The 21620-nt window shown below is 40.6% G+C and overlaps 1 protein-coding gene across 3 annotated transcripts in view; it reads right to left on the minus strand.

Moving 5' to 3' along the window:
• Positions 1-21620, minus strand: part of FHOD3 (formin homology 2 domain containing 3) — a 387204-nt gene that overhangs the window by 11711 nt on the left and 353873 nt on the right. For 2 of the 3 annotated variants that reach the window (XM_010573894.1, XM_010573885.1), the window contains 4 exons: positions 16527-16717; positions 14804-14996; positions 6558-6729; positions 4088-4249 (listed from right to left, as the gene is read on the minus strand). In XM_010573894.1, the coding sequence (XP_010572196.1) occupies positions 4088-4249; positions 6558-6729; positions 14804-14996; positions 16527-16717 (718 nt within the window). Of the gene's footprint in view, positions 1-4087; positions 4250-6557; positions 6730-9390; positions 9415-14803; positions 14997-16526; positions 16718-21620 lie in introns of all 3 variants that reach the window. The other variant, XM_010573877.1, reaches the window with a different exon arrangement.

Below are 21620 nucleotides of genomic sequence, written 5' to 3' on the forward strand. Positions count from 1 at the left end.
TCTGCAAGACCGCGTCGGGATCCTCACTCTCTGACCACTGCCTTGACTTTAGGGAGCCAGGAGACGCGTTTTCAAGCGTGAAGGTTGCTAATACTAACAATTCGTAAAGGAGGAGGAAGATAGTTGCAGGTTCGTGTTTTAGCCTTAGGGTAATTGCTCGTCAGCTGGTCTGGTTTTGGTACCCTGTGGCTTAATCGGCAAACCCTTAGGACCTTCTCTTGGTCCTTTTTCAGAGCCCTGCCATGGCCATTCACAGAGGTCAGAAATCAACCCTGTTTGGCTCACAATTTCCAAGTATTGCTCTGCGTATGCCAGAATTAGTGCGAATACCTTCCACATGCTTATTCACGACCATTATACTGGAGTTTGATTTTTTGTGACGCTGACTCATGGGAATCATATCCTTCTCCTGAGACAGATCCATTCGGTTCAATGAGACCAGGACAGAGACGGCACCTCCGTAAGAGCCTAATCCTGAGAGAACTGATTTTACATTAGGGGTGGATGTTTTAAATAAACAGCCAGGACAAGAAGGAAAACAACGTTATCTTTCTATTTGTCTATTACGGAGTTTTGGGGGGGGGTGTCTTTTAATTAAATGTACTTAAATAAAATTTTTATCTTATGGATGATACTGCTAGTCTTTGTATGTCTTCTGTTGCCTCAAAGCTGCCATGGCTATAAGACCTGTTTTTCTTCTCCCGCAATTTGAAGCAATTGGCACAGGCTGGTTCATCATGGTGTGAAACTCTCATTTAGCAAGAAGATTTTCCAAGCAGCCCTATTCTTTATGCAATTTCTTCTCTTACCTCACTTCTTGTAATCTTCACAGCAAACTCTGCTCATCTACCTTGTATTATTTTTTTTAATTCAGCTCTCTGTATTAAATAACCTCCTTTCTTGACTGGTTTTTGAAATCTCAGTGGTATCTCATACAGAAAGTTTAATTTTTGTTTCCCCAAATCCATTGGTGCAACGCCTGTAATACTGCTCTGTAAGCTGCTAAAATTAACTTCAGCAATTGTATTCCTTGGAATTTGGACTATCAGAGTGATTCTTAAAACTTCCTTATCCCAATTTTCCTTTGCACTCATTGTTTGTTATGGCATCTTTGTGAAGGTCACCCTAACCTTATGGGAGAACCAGACAATCGTAATTATATTATTTTTTATTTCTTTCCTAAGTCGAACAGCTCTCCATAATGTTATAAAAACCTTTCTCACAGAAAGCTGCCCTCAGTCTTCAAGAACAGAAACAGTATATTTTCAACCCAATTTGTATTTTATGCTTTTAAAATATAGGGAACTGACATCTCTTACAGAATTAAGTCCTCTCTCTGCAGAACATCACAGAACTCAGTCGGTATGCACCTACCACGGACCTTAGCTTTCTGGAGTCCATTTCAGCTCCCACTGAACAAATTCTTTCCTGCTAGGTCTCAGTCAATTTCAGTCATATCTGGATTTATCAGTCACCCTTTGTATCTTCAACCAACAGATACAAACGTTTCCATCTGTCTTTTGCTGGATGACTCGCTGCCTTATTTGTCCTCCCAATTTACAGTTCTGCTGATTACTCTGAGAGTTCAAACTCTTCTACGTCATTAAGATCTAACTAAGCTCTCTGCATACCAGATGCAGTCATGCTGCTCTATAATTACAAAAGGTAGAACGGTTCAAATGAACATGTCAAAATGTCTCATTTTCCCATTACAACTATTTCTTGAATTTAACTTAACCTTTTCCATATTCCTGTTTCTGTTTTCTCCTAGTTATAAATGACTTGAGCATCACTTGCTTTTTACTTCACATTTTTCTATTTATTTCTGGCAAAAAAATCCCTCGCTCATGAGAACCTTCTACCTGAACCACACAAAATGTTTACAGTGCAATTGCACATCAATCTTTTGGGTTTCTGATTTTGCTAAAAACACATATCTCAGGCTCACCAAAATCTTTTCTGAATGCTAAGTAAGCCTGACAAGATTTCCAGTTCTGCACTGAAAGCAACGAGACATATGCAATACAATGGACAGTGAAAATCATTCCTTTCAACTGACTTTCGCTTTGGTGTCCATGAATGAATTGAGTACCAAGCTCACAGCAAAAGCCAAAGGATGTGTACGGCAGCCTGAAGATTGAAGGTGGCGAGTCAAACCCATCAGATAATAGGGTGTCTTTGCTCTGCAGATAAGAAATGTCACAGCGTCTGCTAATCTAAGTCATTGAAGTATGCCTAAAAATCTACTTTCTAATATCTTTAAGGAGGACTTGTATTACATTTCTATCTGGAAGATCTTCTGCTCGTTTAACTCACATCATGCATTGACAAGGGCTGGTCTCTGCTCATTTCCTGGAGGTGCCATATTATCAGTCCAGCTGAGTGCATTTTGAACTGCTTCATTTATTCAACATCCAGGTATATCAGAGTGAAACAGTTCAGTTAAGATATTCTCCTTTCACACTTTCAGCATGTCAGCTGAAAGGGATGCTAAACTACTGAACTTTATGTTTATTTTGAAACTGCCTTTTAATCCACTTAAAGAGTCTCATCCTGATCTTGAAGAACAAACAAGCAAAAGAGCTGGATTCTGTCATGATTAATTACAATGGAAATCAGTCCCAGCCTAAACATTTACTGAATGCTTAATCCCTGTTAATGTTTATACTGAATATAAAAGCCAGCTCCAGGGAAAAATATATAGTATTTTTATTATCATTATCCTGTTTTGTTTTGGTTTTTTTTTTCCTGCAGCAAGTGCTTCCTTGGGAAAAAGGTACCCGGTAAAAAGCAGAAATAAGACTTTTTGGCGTGTGTGCGTGAAGGTAGTGTCGCTAACAGAGGAAATATTTTAGCATGGGATAAACCATGGAAAAAGGCAAACATACAGGAGGTTTATTTGATACGCACAAGCCAACTAGGGCAGTCAGCACGTGCAGAACATCAGAACCGTGTGGGGAAGTGGGTAGCAGCAGAGGGTGATGCCACAAAGAGGTACGGCACAGTGTATGACGGAAAGTAAGACAGACAATCCAGTGTCAGCTCATTTTCTTTGCTTAGAATCTGGCTCATCTAACTAGAGTGTCCATTTTGCTTTTGCTCTTGCCACATGCAGAAGGTCCTTTCTTAGTAAGCTGGGGAAAGTGAATATGCTTTCAGCACATGCTAGTTTATAGCAATCACTGCTTATACCAAATGGTTTTGATCACCCACTATGTTAGAACAATTCCACAAAAAAGAAAATCTGTGTGATTTTTCACTCACTGTTGTTGTCTCCTCTTTGTCCTAACTTCCCAGAAATGCTAAAAAGATGGATGGAAAGGTAGTCAAAAAGCCACATATGGTGAATGACATTAAATACTAAAATCTTATGTTCTTTGGGTAGTTATCCTTCTCACAGTAATCACAGTAGTCTCTGCACATAAGGAAAAAAAAAGAGCCAGAAAGATCGTCACCTCTTAAACATTGTATTTACTAAAGCGTGAAATCAAATTGCTCCAACTTGGGTGCTGCAGCTCAGCCCTACGGCCACACTACACCGTTGAAAGACCACCTTATAAATGTGCTACCTTTTCTTCCCAGTGGAAGTTAAGCTCCTCTATAACCACTTTGCAGCCAAGCAGCAGTAGACATTTTGTTTTCGGGGCTGCGGAAGGATAGTACACAGCGTGAGAGAGAAAGATTTTAAAAGGTGAAATAGCTCAAACTACTTTTTGCTTTATGAATACATTCAGCTACAGATAAAACTATTAATCTTTATGCCAGTCCACAGTACCTTACAGCATTTTAAGCAGTCTCCATTTGAGGTCCTGATCTGACTTCTCTAGTTATGAATAAGTACTGTCAACAGCTCTAAAGCACCATAAACCACTCTTCTTCTCTTACTGCTAAGGACATTTCAAGTTCCCACTGCATACAACATCGTTTAAACAATAGTAAGAGGAATATACGCCAATCCTAAGTATACACTCAAGCTACCATGAACTACCAATGCATGTCTGCCTGCTAAATGCCTGGTTCCTACACCGATACACATAAATATTTGCACATTTGCTTATGGTGAGGAATTTAATAGCCATATACTCACATGACTTCCTATTTGCTCGTGACCGCTTCCTCTCTCTAGGCACCGCTCGCTGGCTTGGCACTTGGGTGGCAGACTTTACAATGCGATCCATGATCTCATCTGCTGCGTCATCCGTTGCATTAGGTGAATCGTCGTTGCCAGCGTTCCATGAACCGATACGGCCTGGAAAAGTCCAGCAAATGAATTGAGGGAAAAGAAGACGGAAAGTCTCTTGCGTCACTTTGGTTTTGCAATTGGGTTTTTGGGGGAATTACTGCAGGCAGCTCAGTCATTGCTACTTCAAACTGGCCAAAGGAGAAGACTCTGCCTAATGGAGAATATGTCTAAATAATACCCTAGACTCTCTGCTGTATCAGCAGAGAACCGAGAGCTCAAATGCAATTATAATTTTCTGTTCCCTTCAGCCTCAGCATCTTATTCTTGACCATACAACTGGCAAAAGTCTGCTAGAGACTGTCCATAAGCCAAGGATTGCTAGTGTTATGTGACCATGTTTCCCTCCGCTCCTATTACACAGAGACTAGAAGACACAGCACATGTTTAGAGACTGATGCAAATCAGCAACACAGGTCCTTTGTACCAAAAGAGAGAAAGAATCAACTTCCGAGCATCTGTATCACAGCCTAGTGCAAAGAAGACGTGAAACGGGCAAAAAGTGTGGTTTGATATGTCTCGTTGTCCCTTTCACAATGAAGAACTCACCTTCTCATCATAAAGCTGTATGTGTCCTGGCACAACTGCGTGTGCTCTGGTATGAGCAGAAAAGCAAGAGTCATTGGCAAGCTGAAAAGCTAAATAAGCAATTTTGGTTAAAACCACAAACAAACAAGTGAGCCATGTCTCCAAACCCAAGGCTCTGGCACTCCTTACTCCACGGAGCTGCGTCAGTCGCATCTTTGGGTTCCTCCACTACAGACTACTGTTCCGCGTGCTTTTTGGTTTTAAGTCATGTGAAGGCTAGTATGCAGTGTGAACGCTGACAGAGAGTTCTGCAAAAGAGTGGGTGTGGTAGAATTGCAGCTAAAAATCCGCTGGTGACGCCGCTCTTTATCACATCCCCGATGTCAATAAACAACAGCTTTGATTAGCACTTTGCCCTGCTGCTTGTCTCCTGGCTCTCGTCAAGAGCAGCTGTATTACGATAACGCTCCTGACGAGCTTCTGTCTGGCTCAGGCGTCCTCTGCCTCTGCTGTTCTTCAGGGGAACACAGACTGACTCTCATTATCAGGACACACTGCTCGTTAGCATTCAATGGATTACTTCAGCTATTCAGTTTGCTGCAGTGCAGCTTGAATTATTTCATCTTTGTACTTTAGCTAGTTGACTTGCTTCTTAAATTGGGGCTGTGAAACGTCTAAATTAGACAGGATCATGGTTTCAAGCCTTAATAAACTACAGACTTAGTGGTGGATGCTCTGGATGTGCTATCAGTGGTATCAAAAAAGAATCAAGAAAGTGTAAGATATCCAGATGTGAGGGGAAAGAAATACCAGAACAGCAAACTGAAGACTTGAATTTTGGTGCACCACCTTTTGTCCAAAACCAACTTCCACGTATCACATGTATGGGAGGGGGTGAGGGGAAGACAAAAGAAAATAAACCGGTGAACCCAGTGTCTGTAAAATGATTTAGCGTGAAGAAAGTGGTTATTGGCTGCTTAAATGAAGAGGTGTACCAACGAATCATGTCTTGGACAAAACCCAAGGCTATCTCATTGCCAAGAACAGTTGTACCACTGAGCTCTTCTGTCAGAGTATCAGGTGTTGGAATCGGTGGATCGGGTCAGATTTTCATTTCCTCCCTGTCAGCTTTCAGCAATCACCCGTGCTGACGCTTAGAAACAGCAGAGTGCCGTGGACCTCAGAGAAAGTGGTATCTGTCGGGACAGCAAGGAGGCGTGGGGCTGTCCACAGCAGCTTTTTATGCCCCTAGCCTCCGCTGAATCCATTACCTTTGCTGTTTAGCAGGGAGGTAGTTAAAAGATTCATCATCTTTTTCCTACCTGTTTTCCTCTCCCCAACCCTTCCCTAAAATGCTGCAGGGCCCTTTCACTTCAATTTGAATTGCTACTTTCTACTTGCTTCTATTGAAAATAAAAATAAAACCACATCATGGATTCCCCGGATGGCCCATTTTGCTTTCATGATGAGAACAAGACTAAAAATTGGGGTGTTAAGCGGGCAGCCACGTTCACGGTGGCGGGGCGAGGTGAGAATTTCTGCAGGCTTGGACTCCAAATGCCCCCAACGCGGGCTGCGACCCACACGTTCAAACTTCAGGTAAATCCTTCTACATCCCCGTGCCCCAAATCGCCACTTCCAGCGTGGAAAACACCCCTTGGGTCCTCTCCTTCCCCTTCGACCCTTTCCGCCACGGGCGCTACGCGAGGGGGCCGCGACCCGCGTTGGGCTCGCCGCGTGGCTACCGCACCAGAAGAAAGGTGGCCGAAAGGAACCCGCTGGCGCTTACCTCGGCTGGCCCGGCTTCGAGTGCGGACCCCGAGCGCCGTGGTGCCTTCCCCGCTGACGGAGGTGGTCTTCAGCACGGCCTTCATGTTCTCGTGCTCTGCAGCGTCCTCGGCGTACTGCAGCCCCTGGGGCTGGCTCTGGCAGGGGGGGGAGCTGCTGGAGAACTTGCCGGACTGCGGGAGGGGGAAAAAAACACACGGATCTGTTGTTTCAACAGAAAACGGGACGGAGAATAGGCCGGGGTCTTTGACCGCGAACTGCAAGGTGAACAACGTCCTCCCGGGCTTGGTTTGGAGGGCAGCTATTCCCAGAAGAGCCAGTCCTCTCCCAGAGCATGCACCCTGAGCAGAAATAAACTGGAAACGGGGCGACAGCAGGCAGCAGACACAACCAGAGGAAAACCAGATGCATTAGCTCAAGCTTTTATCATTTTGGTCCTCTCTCTGAGAGTATAAGGGACAAAGCGAAGACGTGCTTTGACACCTTTGACCCAGGCTGGGCCTGACCTGGGGTCAGGTACGACACCGAGGGGGACAGCACGAGACCCAACACAAATAAGAAACTGCTGTTTTTTCGGTACAGTCACCTTTTAGTAACAAAGCCAAACGGGGAGAGCAGCCTAGGAAGAGAGTCCTTTCCCTCTTGCCTCTCTGCATTGCTGCACAGAAAACTCTCAAACTGCTCTATAACACAAATACCTACAAGTAACCTTAAAATGCATTATTTACCACTAACGCTGAAAAAAATCCCTGGTCCCAAAACAGCCAGCCAAATTATTTCATGGCCAAAACACAAAAATTGCAGTCAGCAGTTAGAGGAACAAACAAAACCTTACAAGAGGTTTAGGAATCTGCCCTCTGCTTCCCCGGCTCCCCCGTGATTTCCCTGTCACCACGACTACGTGAACAACAGCGGCTACATTAGCTGGGCACGAGTAGTGTGGGGAGGCAGCAGCTCCACCGGTTACCGAAAACAGCCATCTAGAAACAGATGAAAACAGCAGGAACAGCTACTTTCTAGGGAGGAGGAGAAGAGCTTGCATGGCCGGGCTGCTCTCCCTTCCCAGCCTCTGCCTACAAAGGGCTGCGATGTTGGTCTTTGCTCCGCTGCTCTCATCTACAGAGAGGCTGAAGCACGGTTAAAATACAGTCCCGGCTGCAGAAAAATACCAGCTCTGTCAACAGCAAACAGGCGTCGACAGACAATAATACCCCTCAGTATTCTCAGTCACATCATTCTGGCATCAGAAACTGAAATACATCTTCTTTTTTCCTTTTAATCTTTCTTACTCCAACCAGATCAGCACAGATGAAAGAAGGTGTGCTGCATTCTCTTCTTCCTTTGCATAATAAACAACATTAATTATTCACTTGATGGTATTGAGCCAGTCAGTTACAGGGATGCAAGCCTGCAGAGCCTTTCTGTCAAAAGGAAGGTAAATTGAAAGAAAAGACTCGGCCCTACTTTCAGAGTTTTGATTGAGTCCCCAGGGCTGTCAAGACTGCAAATTGAAAATATTTAATCTGGAAATCAATGACAGGATAATTCTATTTTAACATAACGGCTTTTTGGGGTAGGATAGCAAATTAAATGAGTAGCAAAACAATAATCCCTACAAGGCACTGAGCTAAATATACCAGTGTGAGATTTATTTTTGATAGTGAGAAATTTGTTTTCTTGTTAAAATATTAGCTTGCAACATTTTGATGTGGAAAGTACACAAGTGCTAGAGTTTCACATGTGAAATTAAAAGACAAAAAACCAGAGAGAAACTTCTATGAAAGTGCATGCCAGTTTTGCATTAAGAATACTCTTTTATACACAATGGGTTGCAAAGCTAATCAATACCATCTCAGAAAAAAAGGATAGTCTTCACATAACTGTTAGTTACTATTCACCCAGGTTAGTTACGTGTTGGCATAAACAGGCTAATTCATCTAATTTTCTTTCTGCGCCCCAAGCTATACAGCACAAATCATCACTGGGAGAGAAGGCCTATAGCCAGAAGTTTTATTTCACTTCCTCAATTTTCAGATGTTGCCGTAGATTAATGCCCAAACCCCAGCCTCTTGAGCAAATGACTGCCATTATGAAACAGTGAGCAGTAAGCCACATTGTTTATGTTCAGCAAATTGAAGAAGGCTCTAATGCTGAACAAAAAAAGCATTGCACAATAGATGCTCCTCAAACCAATAAATTGTTTTATTATGACTATAGCTAGCACATTATAATTCTTAAATTATTTATTCACTCCTTTATTCATTTTCAACATCACCTTCAGGAGCACTTTCTGACAAATACATGAACTACTCCATGGCTCACCTCTACGGTGACTGGAGTATCTTATCTGCAATTCATACAGCAAGGAGAACCATTACAATTTGCTTTACATCCCGATATCCTGATGCTTTTGAACACTTTATAAAATAATACCATTTGGATTTACACAGCTTAAAAATGAGTATGAAATTATCATGGTAATCTGTGGCCCAAGGTAACTGATGATCTCCATAACATTCAGATCACTGATGTTTTGGGTAGTGGGGATACTTTGCAGTTTAGTAAACAGACATTAAGGAATAGAAATGAGGAACTTAAAATTCTTAAGGCCTCAGATCAGGATATGCTTATTCAAGAGAGCAGGTATGCATATGGTGAAGCTGACTGTAAAAATGCATTCTTATGATTGAGCCAAAAAGCTATGAGAAAAATGTCATGGTTCATAGCTCCCACTGAGCAGATGGAGTTGAGCAGTCCATACTATCTGAGTTAGAAATTAGATGTCACAGCACACCAGGTACATGGCAATGACATGCTTTTTCAGAGAACCATACCTCAGCATCCTCTTCTTCATCGGTCTGCCACCGGAGACAAAGGACAGGGTGGAGAAGGACAAACAGCAAGATTTAGGACAGACAGTATGGTCAAACCACAACAGAGTAAGAGGTAACCACGGTACTGTTTATGCAATTATAGGAAGACATAAACATACAAAGTGTATAAGGAATTAATTCCTTAGACAATCAGCTTGCCGATTTTTTATTTTTTTTTAGTTAATTGTACGCAGAACAGACTGTCACTGTCAGTAGCATATATAAAGATTTCCTGATATTCCTTAGAGAAATGATGAAACCCTACCCCTAACCCATCCTATTTCTCTCCCTTGAGTCATGCGGTTGCTTGCCTACTTTTTGCCCTGTGGAAATTGAGAGCAGTAGGAAAGACTCCCTTCTCCTTTTTGCAGCTCTGTTCAGCACAGGGAGGTCCTGGCTGCTCTTTCTCCCAGTGCAGAGGTCAGCTTCTTGGCAATTCCTTTTCTCTACACTTCAGTGCTTGTTTTAATTCCTTTTTTAAGCTGGGGCTTTTTAACTTCCAGTTTAACAGAGAACTCAAATCAAATGCTGAGTAGTCTCTGAATAAATGCTTAAAGTTTTTCAGTAGCTGCCCGATATCAGATCCTGGAAATTAGAGAGATGCAATTATCCTTTGTCATTCAGGGCTTTCACCCTCTGTGACAGCAGGCGTGTAAAACTATCTTGACAGTTACACTACGTTAAATGCAAAAGGCATATCAAAATATTGTGGCATATGGAGCATTCTTAAATTTGGGGCTTTACAGGGAATTAGCAAACTATTTAGAGCTGTGTTTCCCAAATGCCTGGGGAATTCTTCATCGGGTCGTAAGATGCCCCACATGGAAGGTTCCCAAAGTAAAACACAGTTTCTCAAGTATCTGGGTGCCTTGTCTCCATAATTTTCAGTTTGATTGCTCCTGAAGTGCAAACATAGCCCAGAAATCCGATGCATTTTTTTATTTGTGGGTTTTGTTTTGTTTTTTAGATGAAGCATTCCACCAATTCTACTCCCCTCCCTAGTGTTACTAATACATATTTTTGACCTTATCTCCATCTCAGCTATGATTTCTGTCTGGGATTGATACATTCTGTTCCAAAAACATTCATCATTAAAAATGAAAGCCTGATTTACTTTGGCCCTCAGCTTAGTTTCAGCACAATCTCCATAAGAAGATTAGCTGTGAGAGTGGTGAGCAGCACATTAACATTACTTTTTAAGGGTATGTTTTATTTAAAGAGTGAGATGCTTATTTTTCTTTGGACACAGAGGCACTGACAGAAACACAGGCAGATGTTTTGCAGAGGGACCTCAGCAGGTATGTCCCCTTTACATTAAAAAGATCCATTGGGTTTTTTCCATCCCCCGGGGGGGCAAGGAGTCACACCATAAAGCAATTCTTCTGAAGAAGGCCACTGTTCACTTCTTGGCATGAATAGGAAACAGAAAGGAGAAGAATGGGAAGCAAGAGCATACTTGCATTCTAATCCATATGTAGATCTATCGAATAAATAAAAGGCAGGAGGAGTGCAAATTAAGCTAAATAATATGCAAAAGGCACTCGGGGAAAGGTGAAATAGCAGAGTACCCACATTACAAACAGCGTGCCCCAAACAAAAGTCTATTATATTATTATTATTTTATATCAAGCTGGATTTTCACAGGGGAAGTCCCAGCTGCCGGCCTTCCTGCCCATTTAATCTAGCTAAAAGTGATCTGCTGTGGACTTACTTTAAGGGCAACGTACTCCTCTCTGACTTTGCTCCTCTCCAGTACCCAGGGCATTACCATTTCCCTTCGTCCTGCTCTGGGTGGAGAGGGCTCACACCTAGAACCGCTGTCTTCTACACCCAAAGCTAATCCAGCGCACGGGAGGAGCAGTTCATCATCCCCGTCACGTCTCCATGTCTGGAGAGCCGTTTGCCCCCAGCAAATACTGATAACAGGAGTCAAAGTAGCAAAATAAATACACTTTTGTTTCACGAGGGAATCTGCTCTCACTCAGGTGTCTAGATTCTGCCTTTTATTTCCTTCTTCATTTCATCATTATAAACACACTGAGAAAGATTAATAAATCAGGAAATTTTTAACATGTAATATTACCAAAAAGCACTGAAAGAATATTGGTATACTGAATACCTCTTGCGGACACGAGATGTTAATTTTAAGAAAAAAAGGCTGCTTGATTCTTCTGTCATCCAATACTGGATATTGCAGGACAATCTGGGATCCTCCTCCTTCCTTCCCTCCCTCCCTTCCTCCCATTCTTCCTTTAGGCTAGCATTTCTATGTGGTGGATTTGCCATTTCAAAATATTATTTCTATTACATAGCAATTTTGGAATTGAAACTCTTAAGCATCGTAAAAAGCAGAGCTTCATAAATCTGGGAGACAGATGGTTATATTACCTACTATTATTAAAAATCATTAAAAAGCTCAGACTTCTATCTATAATTGCATTTCTTCCCTATTTTGCTTGCTTGTTATTTTTAGTGTGCCTGAAATGAGTGCTATCACTGGCTAAAGCCAGATATAAGGTTACAGAGACTAGGCAATTTTCCCTGCAAAACTGGCAACTCGCTGTTCCTCTCCTTTTTTTTTTTCCTTACCCTCCCCCCTGCCCCCATCTATCTCTCTCTTGCCGACAACATTCACCAAGATTTACACTGGCAGTGTCCAGTCCACTTCAGCTATTAAAGAACATATAAACATAAAGATCTCCGTGGTAAAAGGCTGAAAGGAGGACTGGAAATATTCCCCATCGTGTTTCTTAGCCCTACTCCACATGAGCAGATGCTGAAGCTGATGCAAGTTCTCCACGCGAAGAGCCAGCAGACTCTCTCCACGCGAAGAGCCAGCACCCCTCTGCCTTCCAAGTCCGCAGGGGGGACCAAGGTTTAAGAGATACGTGCCTTCTCATTTAAGAACTGGGATGGTGCTGGCTTATTCCTTTCCCATTTTTGCTAAAATCCCCTCTTCTTCTGCCTAAAAGCAATGCACTGTAAGGTGATAAAAATGAGATCCTGAGGAAACTTTCAAAAGGGCAAGGAGGTAAATATCAAATAACCGCACAATCCTTCTAGGTCACCAAAAGCCAAAACTAAAATTCCACATGACTACTTCTTACTAGAATTACTTTCTACAGAGTTTCTTTCCAATGTCAAGACCTAAACTTTCTTCTATCAGTGTTTTGTAACTAGTTGAACATACTGTCAATGCATTACTGCGATATCTTCCCTTTCCAATGCCTTCAAATATAAAACACTAAGAAAATCAAGACCAGATACAAACCACAGCCAACACAAGACTACAATAAAACTCCCCTTTTTCATCGTTCTTCACGCATAAATATCTTCCATCCTGCTGACTTGGAAACTTGTTTTGAGGTAGATCTGACTTTGAAGTTGTCAAAGGAAGCTGGGACAAATAGTCTGATGCAACTTTAATTCTGTTTTACCATGTACTGCAATCAAGTGAACAGTAAACGAGGCCATATTACTGGGCTACAGTTAAAGAGATTTAGTAAGTCCCGAAATAACCATATGGCCACAGGAATAACTCCCGTAAAGAATATCTCTATAACGGGAATTTTAAAGAATGTAGTTTTTTACTCCAGCAGGATTTTTGTTTTTAAGCTAACAGGACCGTTATATAATTGTAAATTAGTGATAGGCAAAAAGTGCTCCCTTTCTGGGGACCTGCAAGATATTTTTAGGTGGAGCACTAGCTGTCAGATGGCATTTAATTCTTGTCAAATCTCAACACTATCTTGAGCTGAACAAGACATCTTCTTCCTTTCTTACATTTTCAGACAACAGCCACCGTCCCTGGCTCTGCTCCTCACCGACTGCCTGTCAACCCTGAGCCTTTTCCTGGTTTGAAAGGGTCGCTTCGTTCCGTTCCCGGAACCCGGCTGCCAGTGATCAGATTTCCTTTTCCCCTCGCATTTCCTGCAGGAACAGGACACGGAGAAGCTTTCTGTCCTGCCACAGCCAGTTCTTTGGGACAGATAATACAGAAACACTACATCCTATAGTAGGAAAACAGTAACTCCTGCACGTCTCAGTATTGTTTAAACTAGTAAAAAGTATTGAAGCAATCTGAGGAAATGAAAATTTTAATTTACTAATCTCTTTGGTTAATGCTATCTTTTAGCTCCTATAGAATATGTCAGGAAAACCGAGAAGCAATTGAAGAAAGTGATCTCAGTTCCCCAGCGGTAGTTTTAAAAATTTGTACAACTATATTATACCCTTCGCATAAAATCAGAGCCTCTTCCTTAACCTGAGGCTAGACCAAAAGGAAAATCTTTTGAGATAATAATACAGGTTTAACATTTTCTCTAGATGGGGCAGATTTCCAAATTTAAAGAGGATATTGCCAGGAAAGATCTACAAATGATCGTGAGTCAATGACTTAAATACAGTCTCAATTTAGATCAGTCTCAATACATATATGTATTTTGACCCATGTTGCCTGAGCCATAAAACTGTAATCAGCTTAGGGCTTTTCATGCCAAAGGCAGGGGTAGCTTCATATGCAACGAACCACTTGCATCTAATCGAGACACCAGATTTGGATTTTGAGACAGCTGGAAACTTTTATTAAGTACTGGCACTTCTTAAAACTTTATTTGGATTGAGTCAAACTACATCAACTTAAAAAAAAAAAGTGAAAAAAAATCAAGGGGATTTTGAAGCTTGCTATGCTGAGAAAAATAATCTTATTTAAATTTATTCTATCAGTATGCAATCATAGAGTCAAAAAGGTTGCAGGGTAACATCTACTGTGATCATAAATTTGCCTGTTCTTTCAGAACCCCAAAGCAGTCTGTTCGCATAAAATTGGCTGTTCTGTGCTTTAAAGTTAAGAAGAAAATTGCTGTGTGTGTGCATGCATATACATACATACATAAAAATAGATAAAATACTAAGATTAAAGACTATATTAGAATATTCAAAGATGGAGGAAAAAAATCCATTTAAATTTGGTTGTAACCACTTAAATGGCTACAATGGTTCATCATTTAAATCATGTCCTCAATTAGAAGCCTAATTTCTAGGTTTTTTTTTTTCTTTTTCGTATTCTTGGCTGATCAGGTACGCACAGCTCCTGGTGTCTTCTAGATGTTTTGGGCACTGTCTGTGCAACACACAGAGATGCTCTTTTTGGATGCTTAATTTTAGTTTGTTCTCATTCTATAAATTGTAATGCAACAAAAATATACACAATCAAGGACTTGCAAGCTTTGCCTTCGAAGAGAACAGAGTTCATTACCTACAGTAGAAGAACCTCTTAAGAATAAAAATAAAGAGTAACAACACTTCATATACGACATTCAATGAAAGAAAGTTTTAAAAATCCATGCTGTGGGAGATACATTTTGCCACTTACATCTGTTATCATTTTCCCTCTGGTCTTGTTTCTTTCCCTGTGGTTAGCTCGTTTCTGTTTTTGCTGCAGAACTCGTTCCCTGGTGGTGCGGTATTCCAGAGCAAATTCGCTAATAATTTTGCAGAACTTATTGATGTTGACTTCACGTATTGCATAGGGAGGATGGCCCATAAATAACAAAAATGAGTGAAACCTGGAAAACAATGAGTTCATAAATGCAAAGGGAAAAAAATCTTTATTGATGGCTTCTGGGAAAATAAAAACACATTTCAGTGAATCCATTTATTACTTTATTAGCTCCCATCATTTCTTTTGTGCTACAGAATTTTCATGGATGCTTTGCATAACACTGGCATGTTTTATAATTAAAACCATGAAAGTCTCGTCTACGGTAACTTCATCCCAGTCCACTTTCCCAGGCTGATGCAGGAGATAAGATGTTTATGGAACTCTTATGGAACTCCATCTACTTTATATGACTAATTTGGCGTGTGAATGGCCAATTTCATTTCAGTTATAGAAAAAATATTTATTAAGTTTCAATTCTATTTATTTGTATTAAGCAACTTCAAAGAAGCTGTTAGGATGTTGGGGAAAGTCTAGACAAGAAGAATGCAGATTTACAGGCTAGCAAACACAAGAAGGAAAGAATTTCTGGTTCACAAAACTGACCATAAAATTGTATTATCTACCAAGTACTTTAGTTTGGGATACTCTCAATTCACAGTTTTACTGCTTTTGTGGCATTCAGAGCTTTCGCACTATTTGCAACCTTTACTATTGCTTCTATATTGCATGATTTACAATAGCGGGCTGAATGCTTAAAAATGTATGGGAATTCCTTTTAACTGCATCTACATCCCTGATGATAAAAAGTCTTCTCGGTCCTAGAAAGATGCAAGTACATGGATACATTTTTGGAGAACTATAGTAGTAGTTGCAGGACATAATAGGAAAAAATTAATATTTTTCTGCTTTGTACAATGCATATGATAAACACAACAGGAAACTGGTGAATTCACTTCCCTTCCCTTCCAATGCAACTGGGATTTCTGCTTACTTATGGCATGAAAACCCACTCACTATGAAAACAAAAGAAGAGCTGAATCAACTTCTCAAATGTATATCCACAAATTTGGGATCAGTTGGCATCCAGACCCTAACTTTGACCAGAGCAATCTGGAAATTATTCAGAAGTTGGAAAATCTCTCAAAATTTCATTAATAAGCAGGAACACATAGTTGTAGGTCTTGCAAATAGGAGTGGTGCTGCCTATAGAAGAACTCATTGTACAAGACTCGTTTCGACTTCTGCATATAACAAATTTGTCATTAGGACTTCAGTTTTTTGCTACGGCCTGTTCTTTTTTATCAGATGGTAAGCCAACCCCCCTCAAAAGTATTCAGGACAGAAAATACAGCAACTTAACCGTAAAGCTGCTAGCTTTTGGGGACTAGGATTTAAAAGACCCAGTTATTGCACCTTGGCAATAAATGACTGCCTGGATCATTGCTTCTTTTCATCAGAAATATAGAAACTTTCTGGAGTGGGGATCTTTCTTAAATGGCATCTATAACAAAGTATGCACCACATACATCCTGGTAACATTAATTGCTGGAATGTGGATTAAACACTCATAAAAACATATTTATGATGACATAATTTATAATTTTCGCAAGTCATTTATTATCAAGATATTGCTGTCACCACTCTAATTCTGTACCTGTTAATTATTCTTCTGTGAACAATCTTCAGGATTATGATTCTTTCTGCACAGTCTTTAAGGAACTCGGACATTTTTTGCTTTAGAGTTGGCTTCATTTCATGCTTTGCTATAGCCTTAAGGTGATCCCAGGACGCTTTGCACCGTCTTTCCATCTGACACAAGTTTTCCTGGAGTTGTTCAAAGTCAACCTGTAAGAAAAGAAAAGAAAAGAAAATGTAACACTTCAAGTGAAAACACTGGGGTAGTATCCTTGGATATCTGAACAATGCAATGTATGTATAAGAAAGGGTCAATGTCGTGGCAGCACAACATTAATTCACGTTATTAACTACTACTAAATAATTAAGAGATAGCTTTCTCCATCGCACTTTGTCTAGACATGAAACGTTAGTGCGGAAAACAAAGAAATACCCCTATAGATATATATTTGGTTTTAGTCTTGGAGGCCTAACACCTAAAGAAGGGACAATAAAATATTGTGATGTGGTTTTTCCCTTGCTAATAACTTCATGCCTGCACCAAGCAACTGCATGACTCAGTTATTTCTGAGGTAATACAAAACTTTCTCTTTTTATTAATCCTTTTCTCTACTACTCATAGCTTTTTATACCCTGTTTACAGCTCGCTGTTGTACCCAGCCAACACTTCTCCAATTTAGGAAGCACTTGGATCTATTCCCTAGCCTTGCACTGACTTGTTAATAGAGGATCCATTTCTAATCACAAAATTCACGGGCCAGAATTTTTTAAAGCTCTATTGAAAGTAAGTGTTATTTAGTGATCTCAGCACTAACTTTCACCCCTTGATATACAGTACGAATTTGCTGGCTTGTACCAAGATCATACAATGGCTTTGAAAGTCTCTCAACGCAGTTAAAATAAATGACTGCATCCTACAGTAACATTTATCAGGACAGAAGCCAACACATTCCACAGAAGGTGAGAGAGAGCTTCTCCTTTATTCACCAACCAAAAAAGGTGTTCAAATCGCAATGGTCGATAGAAGACATTCAGGATGCGTTGCTAACAAGTGGACAAAGTGCATTAACGACCCAGCCACAGCACACAACAGATGAAGAAAGTCAAACTACCCAACATGTTCTTGAATTCTGAAGAAAGGAAAAATTTATTTTGTAATATCACTTCACAGTTCAGATGAACTCAAGCTATAAAATACAGATTTAGCTCTCGGATTCTAAACATGTCAGTCTTTGGGATGTTACAGTGTGGTACTCCAGTTAATTCCTTAATGCTAAATGAAAACCAGTGTCACAGACAGGTTTTATTTCACTCTTTTTAGCTGTGTGCAACACCCACTGCTGAGACCTATACTGAGGATAGCCATAAGAAATGCATTATTATTAAAAAGCTCCTGGTATTGATTTGATTTGTTTTTGCTGTGATTTATAAAGTGATGAATTTTTCCTCTTCACATGGAAATAAAAACATCCTTTGATCCATTCAGCTATTCAGAAAAGCCCTGCAGGCGGAGCAGCTGTGGGGTTTTTGTTTTCCTTATATCCATATCAATGCATATGTTTTAAAAGTCCTTTCCAGGTCAGTATTTTCACTGTTGATGATAAACACATTGCTGCTCTCCATAGATCGTATATCTAAAACACACATGGGGAAAAATACTAGCATTCCTATTAAGAACAAAAAGCCAAGAGGAGGTATTTCTAGGTCTTACTAGTAAGAATTATCCAACCTGGTTGGGGAAGTCTCTCAGCCCCTTCAGCAGAGAAATTTAATTTTATGGCAGCTTTCACTGAGAACAGAATGAGTTTTAATCTATCCAAAAGCTCTGATTTTCAAGCCTGTAGGGGTTCAAGAGACATCTTTGGAGAACAGCACATCTGCAGGGAAAAGACGTGGCGAATTCCTTACCCCTTGAAATCTCCCAACAGCCAGTGCATCCACATGAGTGGGCAGTTCCAGTAAGGACTGGGGATGGCAGGTCGGGCTGAGGGATGCAAAGGAATTTTTTGAGCACAAACAACAAATCCCACCTCTGGGAAAGTCCTAAGGAGACCGCAGCAAGAAGAATGCCACCTGAGCTCCCCTGGAATAAACCTCTGTGGAGCGCAGGTGGCTCTGCTCGAGCAGAAGTTGGAAACTCCTGGAAGGAGTAAAGCTGGAAATCCAACACAGGAGAATGTGCTTGTGCACTCCCCACATGCAGACTGTCCTGCGCCCATAAGAATGTGACAAACCTGCACGAAATCTAAAATCTTCTGGCTGCCAGCTCTCCAGAGTTTGGTCAGTTGTTTGTGGACAGAAAGGAATACACTTACAGAAAAATATCCCTGTGTGAAATACTAAAAGTCAAAATTTTTCAGACAACCAGGTAGCCCACTTGATATTTCATGAAGTGCTATTTCACCAGTGCAAATTTTGCAGGTAGACACAGAATCCATTGCATTTCAGTCTGCTCTAGGTCTTACACGCCAGGAGTCACGTGAAGCTTCTTCACATGCGATACACCACACAACATCCCTTTCCTCTATCCAAGGTGTAGAAACTGCCTCCCAACAGAGCACCAGGTAACAAAGCTAAGCCTTCAGATCTTTCTTAAAAAAACCAAGCAACCAAACAAAAAACCTAGCTTTTATCAGCCTGCTGACAAGATTTTTCCTACTAAATCTTGCAGAAGTGAGATTTTAAAAGTTCAGGCTGGATCGGCTGAAAAGGAAAATTCTGAAGTTAAAAATATTTGGACCCTCCTACCAAACGTATCAAAACACTTGATAGTTTGCAGCTTTACAGTACTACCTGCGTGACATTTCAAACCACAGAAAACAAGCTTCCCCCCCTCCCTGCTTTTTCTTCTACCTTGCCCTCATCTTTCCTCTGCCATCCCCTTTTTTTTCTTCAGTGCTGGTGTTCAGGTACGAAATTAGCCATAAACCTCTTGGCACAGTAAAGCCAAAGATCCACTGACCACTGATCTTCTAACTGGACCCTCCCGCAATTGCAGACACTTGTACACAGGATCCAGGTGATAATTTTTTCTAGGCTAGTGAAATATAATATCCAGGTTGCATGCCACCAATTAGTGTCTCTTAAGCACATGTATGAACTCTCACACAGGCTGGCTTTCCACAGCTACCCGAAAAAGCAGTATGTATTTTTAACTGATAAAATACACCAAAATCCTGTTGAGGTAATATGCTCTTATTCGCCAAACTCTTACAATTTCTAAGCCTTGTAATGTGTTGGAATATTAACCCAGACAGCTACTAATTCCCTTAATTATGAGCACCAAATTCCGCTGAAAAGCAGGATCCTAAGGAATTTGACATCCTCAGATCCTCTTCTCTCTTCACTGTGAAGGCAAGCGCCTCATGGACATAAAGAAGCTTTTATAGTATTCTGAGCAGCAGCAGTCCAACGACTATGCGGCCAACAAGCCCCTCCATTTTATGCACATTTCTATCACAAAACAGGAGGTACTTTCATCAGTGGAAAATGTAAGTAAAACACAAATCCGCCCAAAAAGCAAATATATAGCCTCACTTTAACTGAGATAACCAACCATGAAAGATGAGCACAGTGGTCCAAACCTAGATCTAATATTTGTGCACAAATGTTTAAAAGCAGTTACATTATTCAGAAATATCCTTGTAATTGCCTTTTTTTTTTTTTTTTTTGTATTTTTTCTGTCATTGTTGTTCTGTTTAGGATGTCTTCCAACACTGAAAGTGTTATATACAAATGTAGCAGTAACAACGATGATAAATGATCCCCCAACTACGTGTTGCTATGACAAGGAGAACAAGAACTTGTGCGGAATAATACTAATGACAATTATTCAATCTAATATGCATAAAGGAAACATGAAAATGCATATATAATACCATACCTCCCTCCCTGCCAGTCCACGCAGCATTCCCAAGGGAGCACAGATTGCACCTTTTTATTTACGTGTTTATTTCCAACACTTTACTAAAAGAATTAATGCTGTGTAATGGTAGAAAGATGTAATTCCTTTTTTTTTTTTTTTTCATTCTTTCTTTCCTGAAGGGAAAGATGCACCAATTCTTGCCTGCAGCTGGAAGGTCATGCTGGGACTAAGAAGGAACTCAGATGATTTGTGGCTCCGGGAGACCTCAGCATAGGAGGTCTCGGAGAAGAACTGCTGTGGCACTATTTTATAAGTAAGGTCCACTGAATAAAAGGAAGCCATAATCTGAAATTGTCTTTACAGCTTTCTCCCTGGATAGCAGTGCATGGATGTTGTATGTGGCCCCAGGATTTGGAGGAAGGTGGAAACATATATTCTTCTTTTTCCTCCTCAGTACATATATGTGCAAAAGACATGCAGCTTGCTGGTCCTCCTTACTGTTACCTTCTGCTACAATTCTAAAAAAGAAATCTCTTTTTTTTCCCTCAGGCAAAAGAACGAGTGGTCTTAGGCTGTTATGCAAAATAAAAATGTCTTCTTTTTCAGACACTATGTAATGTTTATTTTCATTTGTAAACCAGTTTAAATACAGCAACTTTCTAAATGCTCCTGGGATATATTTGATATGTTCCTCCTTTCTCCTGCCAGGTTCCTCTTCATTCACAACCACACTACTGAAAAATATTCAGAACGATTTGTTATTTATCTGTGAAATCTCTTCCTAGGCCCACTGTTCGGTCTTCTGAGAAGCGCCTTTGTAGACACTGTTGCATCAGAGTGGAGTAGCCAGAGAGAGTCTATCCAAATCGGATTTAAAGACTAGTTTACGTGTCACAAGCCCTGCAGGGTCAGCCTCATTCAGGAAACCATCACTAATGGGCAACTTTAAACATAAAAATCTATTTTTCAATTTAATGCACCACCATATTTTGCACAAATGACACTCAGACAAAGAATAAAACCTCCCAACCACATGCCAGCAACGCCAGCACTCATTTTAATCCCTTTATATCATTATTTATTGCTTGCTACTATAGTAACAGATGACTCTGCCATAAACAACAACACAAAAAAGAATTCTACCAGATTTCTCACTTCATTGGGCTGAGAATTCAATATCACACGATACACCTACTGCTTAAATGACTTCTGTTCTTGCTGGTTTTCACCTGACTCAAAACCACCACT

The sequence above is a fragment of the Haliaeetus leucocephalus genome, unplaced genomic scaffold (assembly GCF_000737465.1).
Source record: "Haliaeetus leucocephalus isolate CR32 unplaced genomic scaffold, Haliaeetus_leucocephalus-4.0 Scaffold3, whole genome shotgun sequence".
NCBI lineage: Eukaryota > Metazoa > Chordata > Aves > Accipitriformes > Accipitridae > Haliaeetus > Haliaeetus leucocephalus.